This window comes from Dipodomys ordii, unplaced genomic scaffold (genome assembly GCF_000151885.1).
Source record: "Dipodomys ordii isolate 6190 unplaced genomic scaffold, Dord_2.0 Scaffold333, whole genome shotgun sequence".
In the NCBI taxonomy this organism is placed as follows: domain Eukaryota; kingdom Metazoa; phylum Chordata; class Mammalia; order Rodentia; family Heteromyidae; genus Dipodomys; species Dipodomys ordii.
The window spans coordinates 282,922-291,657 of record NW_012267549.1 but is presented as its reverse complement, the minus strand read 5'-3'; the positions used below and the strand labels follow the sequence as shown (position 1 = coordinate 291,657).

The 8,736-nt window shown below is 48.6% G+C and overlaps 1 protein-coding gene across 1 annotated transcript in view; it reads left to right on the top strand.

Moving 5' to 3' along the window:
- Positions 1-4,259: 4,259 nt before the first annotated feature.
- LOC106001620 (annexin A8) overlaps positions 4,260-8,736 on the top strand; it is a 19,336-nt gene continuing 14,859 nt past the window's right edge. The window contains exon 1 of the mRNA XM_013036666.1: positions 4,260-4,333. Coding sequence (XP_012892120.1) covers positions 4,313-4,333 — 21 coding nt within the window. The 5' untranslated portion in view covers positions 4,260-4,312. The remainder of the gene's footprint in view (positions 4,334-8,736) is intronic.

Below are 8,736 nucleotides of genomic sequence, written 5' to 3'. Positions count from 1 at the left end.
CCAATTTCTAAAAAGGCAGAAATGGATGTGACCTAATTGGTAGACCATCAGACTTGAACAGATAAATAAATAAAGCCAAGCAAAATGAGGGAAGGGGCATGAGGTAATACAAGAGCAGTTAATCATGGAAAAGGTAGAGTTAGAAAAAAGTGCATTTAATTACACATGTAACATGACTAGACAGAGTTAATGAGAAAAATAGAATGCTGGGAAAGGCACATCGGTCATGTCCAGGTAATGTCCTGCACAGATCCAAACAGGATGAATGGGGAAAGCCATTGTGGGTGCCCCAGGGGGACCAAGGAAAAGATGAGAGGCTGAAGCGTATCACAACTCTCTTCCTGCTCCACAGTCAGAGGTAACAGGAACAGGAACAGCACACACACACACACACACACACACACACACACACACACACACACAGAACTGTGTATACTACCTGCCTGGGGCAAAAGCAAACATGGTGGAGACTTGGGGTTTAGATTTCAGGGTTAGTTTGGGGGAGTCATACAAGGCAGGGAATTTGCCTTCTCCTGGGGAACATCAAGTTCTGGAGCTTGAAAGAAGTTTCATATTCTGGGACCAGGAAAATTCCGCTCAGATCCGGAGTCAGTCTCTGACCAACATTTGGATTGGCTGTCTTCCAATTAAACCACATGACTCTGTCTAACTTGCCAACAACCACCTTCATGACCTCACCCCTGTTCTGGCCTATAGTTTACCTGGCCTCCTGCTAAACTGATGAAACCAGCCCTGGGGTGAGCCCCAGCCCTTGCAGTCACATACAGCTTGGTAGCTTTTCTAAACACCTTGAGTGGGGTCCTCATGGGACAAGTTACGCTATGCTCCACTTCCCACTATTCACACAGGCCCTGGGAAGACACGTGGGAAGAACTCTGCTCTCCATCACCTCTAGTTGCTCAGGATAATCTCTCCCTTTTGCATACCTGAAAGCCTCACCCAGTCTCCCCACTTCACCTGCTTCTTTCTGTCCTGACTGCAGCCAGTCTCCACTGTAGTGGGCCACACTTTCCACACTACATGCTTGTGCATGCTTCTCCCTGCTTCTGTTTGAAGTTTATGTAACTGAGAAGGAGCTAGGAGATGCAGGCTGGACACTCTGTGCAGGATTCATCTCTGCACATGCGCACACATGCACATACTGTTGCACCGATGCTTGTCTATACATGAACATCATGCTGAGGCCTCTCTCCTCTTCCCCTCCCTGGCTATCTCCCAGGAAGATTATACATGGCCAAGTGGAAGATCACTTTCTCAGAGTAGCCTCCCTCTTCACCCCAGGCTCCATAGATAAGCCCCTCTCATCACCTTTTGCTGAAACCACATTCTGGGCTTTCTGCTCTCAGCCTGCAGGGCTGTGCTGAAAATCAATGCTTCTTCCAGAACATGGAGCCACACAGCCAGTAATGCATGTGAAATTCAGTGGAGTCCAGCACAGTACAGCACTCTTTGAGGCCTGAGTGCTTCCTGTGATCAAATCTGGAGACCCACAGGAGCTCAGCCAGGCACAGGAGCTCAGCCAGGCACAGGAGCTCAGCCAGGCAGAGTCCTGAGCACCCTCAGGGCCTGAGCAGGCTTCTGCCATTCTCATTGGCCGGTGTGGTCCTGCCAGGGACTATCCAGGGTACTATGAATTCTTCAATTAGGGCTCAGCATAATATTGATTAGTCTGCTAAGCTTGGTATGATTCCAAGGCTCAGAGGAGGAGCAGAGAAGTGCCAGGCACCTGGCTTTGGTTTAGTGACATCATATGGTTATTCAGCTAGATAGGCCAGGGAGAGAGGATTGCCCTAGATAAGATGGAGGCCACATGGTAAGGACTGCCAAGTTCCCCATTGTCCATTTAGGAGAAAGGAAAGGCTATTCAGGAGAGGGGAAATGGGCATGAGGCAGAATGTGGGCATAGGTGGGTGGGTAAGGGGTTCCAGGGTAAATGTAAGGATGCCACATCTGAAAAGCCCACGCTGATATAGGCCTTAATAGATGACACTGGGATAAGACAGTTGAACCCAGGGGCATCTAGAGGAGTATAGAAATAAGGGGAGAGGGGTGCTTACCACTCTGATCTCTGGGCTGGGAGATTTGAAATGTGCCCAGATGTTCCCAAAAATCAGCCAGAAGCTCTGGAAGGGAAGAGGGCCTGGGTCAGGAAGGAGTCCTATGGGGATCATGAAGTTGGCAGAAAAGAAATGAGAAAATGACCAAGGGCACTGGATATCCCAGAGCTTTGGGGGCCCCTGGTTGCAGGTGCTAATCAGAACTAGGCCTGAGAAGAGAAGGCGGAGAATCCAGGCCTCTCCTGTGGCCCCATTATACTGCTACTTCCAGGGGTCCCATCGCAGTCACCCAGATAACAACTCAACTTTGGTCAGACTCTCCTGAAGGAGCCTCAGAGTCACTGGTCCCAAACCTCCTCCATGCTTTTTGGTGCTCAGGGAGTAGCTGAGCTCCTAAGAATTACCACAATGGCTCCCCAGCTTTCTGGGCAGCTCTAAGCAATGGCTGTTTATGCTGAACAAGACTTTCCCCCTCACCTGTGCTTGCTGGCCCAGTTTGACATGCACCTACTCCACCCACAGTACCACAAGGAACAACCTGAGAGCACTGGACCCTTGGTTGGAAAATTAGAGCATTTTGTATCATAGGATAATTCTTATCTGAGAAGTTACTGTGAATTTACAGGCACGGAGGCAGGGGGAGCCAGTGGCTCATGCTTATAGTCCTAGGTACTCAGGAGGCTGAGCCCCGGAGGTCACAGTTTGAAGCCAGCCATGGCAGAAAAGTTCTTGAGACTTTTATCTCCAATTAACCACTAAAAAGCCAGAAATGGGGCTGTAGCTCAAGTGATAGAACATAGGCCTTGAGGGGCTGGGAAGGTGGCTCAGTGGTAGAGCGCTTGCCTTGCAAGCCTGAGGCCCTGGGTTCGATTCCTCAGCACCATATAAGCAAAAAGAAAAAAGCCAGAAGTGGCACTGTGGCTCAAGTGGTAGAGCACTAGCCTTGAGCTGAAGAGCTGAGGGACAGTGCCCAGGCCCAGAGTTCAGGCCCCACAACCGGACCCCCCCAAAAAAAAACAATACAGGCCTTGATCGGAAAAGGTCAGGGACAGAGCCTAGGACCTGAGTTCAAGCCCTGGTACTAGTACCAAAAAGGGAGCAGGAGCGGGGGGGGGGGGGGGGGAGGAACGGAGGGAGGAACGGAGGGAGGGAAGGAGAGAGCGAGGAAGGAAGGAAGGAAGGAAGGAAGGAAGGAAGGAAGGAAGGAAGGAAGGAAGGAAGGAAGAAAAGGAAGGAAGGAAGAAAAGGAAGGAAGGAAGGAAGAAAGAAAGGAAGGAAGAAAAGGAAGGAAGGAGGGGAGGAAAGGAGAAAGGAAGGAAGGAAGGAAGAGAAAAAGCAAAAACCTCCCCCATGGCAGTCCTGAGAACCTAATGGGTCTTTCCTTGGGATAGAAAGGGTGGTCTTCTAGGCGGGATATTTACATTGAAGGGTGGGTAGAGTTGGCTGGGTTAAGGGTGATATAAGAAGAGCCATTCTGGGGGAAAATTCTAAGCAGGCAGGCAAACCCCAGAGGATCCAAAATGAATCTCTTCATAGGGAGATTCCTCCTTCAGTTGGCAGCCCGTGTGTCTGGGGCCCAGTGTGGAGTGCAAGCCTATAAGTCCAAGAGGTCTTAAGGGACTGAGTCTGTGGCACATGCTGTGTGTCATTTGGACCAATCATCCATGTGCTGGAGCTAGTTTCCTACTCAAGCTCACAGACCTCGTACCTATTTCCTGGGGCTGTGACACAGTCCACAGATCATTGCAGAGGGATTCAGACAGTGTGTCCATGAATGGAGGCTTCTGTCTCCTCATGTCCTTCACTGGACTGTTCATCGGGTAGACACTGGAATACAGGAAGGGACACATGAGTGCTTCCTTTCATAACCACATCTAGCAAAACCCTTGTGAAACTGCAGCCCTGTTTACTAAGTCAGCTCTCAAAGGCGCCTCAGAATTTCCAATCTGTGGGACAGCCACCGCCCAAACATTTTGCAGTGAGTGGTGTGATTCCCCAGGGCAGGCCTGGGCAGTGCCTGGGTGGGGCCTGGGAGCCACAGGAGGAACCCAGAGCCAAGAAGAACCCAGAGGAAAGGGAGGAGGGCAGGGGTGAGGCTGGGCGAGGCCTGCTTGCACCACCACACCCACCCAGATGCCTGATCTTCAAGTGCAGACAGACTCATTCAGAGGCAGAGCAGAACGCAACCAGTGTCTCTTCATCTTCCTGGGAAAGGTAGCCACAAAGTGAGCAAGATGGCCTGGTGGAAATCTTGGGTAAGTGGAGGCATGCAGAAGGGATGGATTTCTGTACTACGTTGGGTGATGGATACAGGGGGGACCTGAGAGAGAAGAGAAAGGTAGAATCTGCTGAGCCAAGCCCTGGGAGGAGCAGAGAAGAAAATGCCCATGGGACAAGAAGTTGACGAAGAAGTCTTGAAATGCAATTGGGAAACTGAAAGTTAGACCTGGGGTGAGAGGCGTCCAAAGGAAGGGCCCTACTAGGCCAGGCCACTCAAGGAGGGATACTATGGTTGAGCTCCATGTATGAATGTGTCATGTGCAATTGTGTCTGATTTGGGGACAGTGGGGAAGAGACCAAGAAGATTTCTCCTTGCAGAGAAAATCGTATATAGAACTGAGAGAAGGGTGGGGAACTTGACTCTGGAAGAAAATCACCTGATGTGGCTTACGTGCACTGGATGGAGAAGCGGGCAGAATGGATCCTAAAAGCCCTCACATAGCAAGCTGAGGAGTTAAGGCTTAATATAAAAGCAATGGGGAAAGCTAGGAGCTGAGAGCTCATGCCTGTACTCCTAGATACTCGGGAAGTTGAGATGTGAGGATCATGCCTTGAAGCCAGACTGGGCAGACAAATCTGTGAGACTCTTATCTCCAATTAAACAGCAAAAAGCTGGCAGCGAAGGTGTGGCTCAAGAGGTAGAGTGCTTAAGCAAAATAAGTAAGGATATTATGAAATTGTAACTCCACTGTACACAGCTTAGTAACACTAAAATTACATTTTAAAAAATTTAAGGAATAGATCAAAAAAAGAAAGAAAGCTAAGGGGAAATACCCAGGCCCTGAGTTCAAACCCCAAAACTGGAACAAAAAAAGCAATGGGTTTTGAGCTGGAGAGTAGCCTTGGTGAGTGGGCTACTATTGGGAACCACTCAATGTCCATGATTCGGAGGGAGTACACAGGCACTAAGGATCAATGACATTTATTTTTCAAGAGTGAACATAAAGGGGCTAGTAAGCATGACAATCTAGCCCTTAGAAGTTTTGTGTATTTAGAATCCATATTTTCTAGAGTGACCAGAGGCTGGGAAGGGACACACCCTAACATCCCCAACTGCATTGGCAGGTGTTCAAGAGACTTATCTAAAGCAGGGTTTGTGCTAGACAAAAGGGACAAGCTGGATCATCTCCTGGGCAGGTACAAGTACATCTCCTCCCCAGGCAGCTCTAGTTCATTATAGCTATATTTTCAGACGATGAAACCAGAGACATCAAGTGGTTTACCCAGGTTCCTGAGACAGCAGACTCAGGCTAGGAAGAATTTGATCTCCACAGTCTGCCCCAAGGCTCTCTGTGCACCTTAATGAGCAAACCACTGGTGTCCAGCTTCAGGAACTCTCTGTCACAATGTTACCACCCGTGGAGGGGATCTTGGATACAAGACATGCAGGGCTCTGGACAGGCAGGACATACTGGAGACCAAAGTGAAGTAGAAACGTCATCCTGGCCTCAGAGAAGCAAATGTCAGCCAAGTCAGGACGAGAAGCCATGACAGCCTCCCGGGCCATCTCAGAGACTGGGAACAAGTGCAACATGGCAGGCACAGTTTCCAAAGTCAGGAACATGCTGAAGCAACCTGATTCTGGGCCTTGGGTACCTTAGGTAAGGGTAAAAAGCAAAACTAGCAGAAGGAAGAAGGCCCTTGCTGAGCTTCTATGTGTGGGAATGTCCCTCGAGGTACCTCACAGCAATTTTCTGTGTATGTGTGTGTGTGTATGTGTGTGTATGTGCGTGTGCACATACACATGTACACGTGCATGCTTGTGTGTATCCTGCCACTTGAACTTGGGACCTGGGTGCTGTCCCTGAGCTTCGTGTGCTCCAAGCTAGTGCTCTACCACTTAACCCACAGCTCCACTTCTGGCTTTTTTTTTTCTTGGTAGTTTAGTGGAGATAAGAATCTCACAGACTTTCCTGCCTGGGCTGGTTTTGAACTGCGATCCTCAGATCTCAACCTCCTGAGCCACTAGCTTGAGTCTGTGGTCCTGCCTCTTTCATAGCAATTTTATAAGGCAGATCCCAGTACTTTTAAGCACAGATAAGGAAACTGAGGCATTGGTGGGCAACATAAATGCCAAGGTTATCACACTATTGAATGGTAGATCAGAGGTACAGTGTGAACAGTCTGATTTGAAAGCCAAAACCCTGCTGACTTGGGCCTCTGTGGCCTATGGAAGAGCTGGCTTAGGGAAGAAAAGTCACAGGTAAATCTTGTTTTTATTTCATTTTAGAAATTTTATTTTAGCTCTTATATTTTCTTTAACAATAAATTGATGTAATTATAAAAGCTTTAGAAGACTCCAAGCACTCTTTAAAGGCAAAAAATATATTTACTTAGGTAAAGAAGCAATCTCTGTGCGTGTGTGTGTGTGTGTGTGTGTGTGTGTGTGTGTGTGTGTCTGTGTCTGTGTCTGTGTGTGTCTGTGTCTGTGTCTGTGTGTTGAACTCGGGACCTCATGCTCTCCCTTGGCTGTTTTGCTCAAGGCTAGTGTTCTTCCACTTGAACCACACCTCTTCTTCTAGAAGCAATTTCATAAAGCTATTTTTTCCTAGTATAAGTAGACCCTTATGACAACCAAATGCCCTCTGGGCACAAAGCTGGACCAGAAACAGGATAGAGGAGGGAATAAAAGAGAGGATGGAAAAGCCTCATCTTTGAGATGAGGTCCCTATGGTCAGGCTGAAAGTGTCTTCTGTGCCCCTCTTTAGAAAGGCATTCCAAGCCAGGTGTCAGTGGCTCATACCTGTAATCCTAGCTACTCAGGAGGTTGAGACCTGAAGATCGTGGTTCAAAGCCAGCAAGGGCAGGAAAGTCCTCAAGATTCTTATCTCCAATTAACTACCAAAAAGCTGAAAATGGTGCTGTGGCTCAAAGTGGTAGACCACTAGCCTTGAGTACAATAGCCTGAATTCAAGCCATAGGACCAGCACACACACACACACACACACACACACACACACACACACACACACACACACGGCATTCTTGGTTTGCTGGGCAGCTGGTGACGTGGAGAGCAAGAGTTCCCTTGTGACCATCACAGAATGGCCAGATGAGGAGTTGATGGCTCTCTGAATCAGTCACATTTCCAGTAAAAAGGTATTTGTCTGGACTCACCTGTCTAGAGTTGTCTGGGCAGGAGCCTGAGGCAGACCTGCAGGGGCGCGTCAGTAGACACCTTAGGAGCTCCACTCCAGGAGATATCAAGCCCAGGAGATATCCAGCCCACTTGTGGTTCTCCAAACACCATCACATCTGTTTTTCAGCATGGGAAGTGAGACGAGCTTCTCAACACAGTCACATCAGAGCCACCCAGGGAGCTGCTAAGAAACAGTGGCCTCTGAAAGGGAGCTAGCTCTTCAGTGACTGAGTCCCACAGACCCCTGGGTACTGACTGAGGATAGGGGTCAAAGTTCCCTGGACATGCATGCCTGTGGGTGAGGCTGTCTCCAATGAAATATTCCAGGAAATCCCCATGTGTGGGGAGAGGTTGGCTCATCAATAGAGTGGAGTGGTGGGGAGCTCAGTGCCTGAATCAAGCTATGGATGAAATGCCAGCACACCATTTACTAGCTGGGACTCCAAGCCCATTTCCTTTGCTTGTAAAATAGGGAATTAACATTTACCTAGGGTGACTTGCTGGGAAGGCAGTGAGCTCCCTGTGGCATTCAGTGCACCCCACAGAGGGGATGCTCAAACAGCCAACTAGTAACAGAATCTTACAGTATCTAGTGACTCCACAGGCAAACAATCTGTGTGTGGGCCCAGCTGGGCAGTGTCAAAGCCCACATTGGCTCCCTGCATGGAATTTCCACAGGAATTATAAAACATGGTGCTAAGAAATGAGACAGGAGTATCTGCTTCAATGTTTTGACATTGAAATTCAAGCAAAGGAGATCAAAATATCACCTTGTGAGACTCTTATTTCCAATTAACCAGGAAAACACCAGAAGTTGAGGTGGGGCTCACATGCTAAAATGCTAGTCTTGACAGAAACAAGCACCAGTTTAAGGCATTGAATTAAAAGACTTACAAATTTACCATGGATGAGAATTTGCTACATTTTTTTCAGGTTCTAACTTGAGGCTTAGATGGAAGGGACGATGGGTGGATGGATGGATGAATGGAAGAAGAGAGGGAAAAAGAGGTAGGGAGATAAAGTGGGAAGGAAAATGGATTAATGGATAGCCTCACATATTTGTAAGAGTTCACAAGGAAAAAAGGAAAGGAGGAGGGAAGGCAAGGCAGGGCAGGGCAAGGCAAGGCAGGGCAGGGCAGAGCAGGGCGGGGCAGGGCAAAGCAAGGCCAGGATTAATGGATAGACAGAGTGGTTGCGTTGTTGGGTAGGGAATGCAGGAGCAGATGATTCGACGGGGGG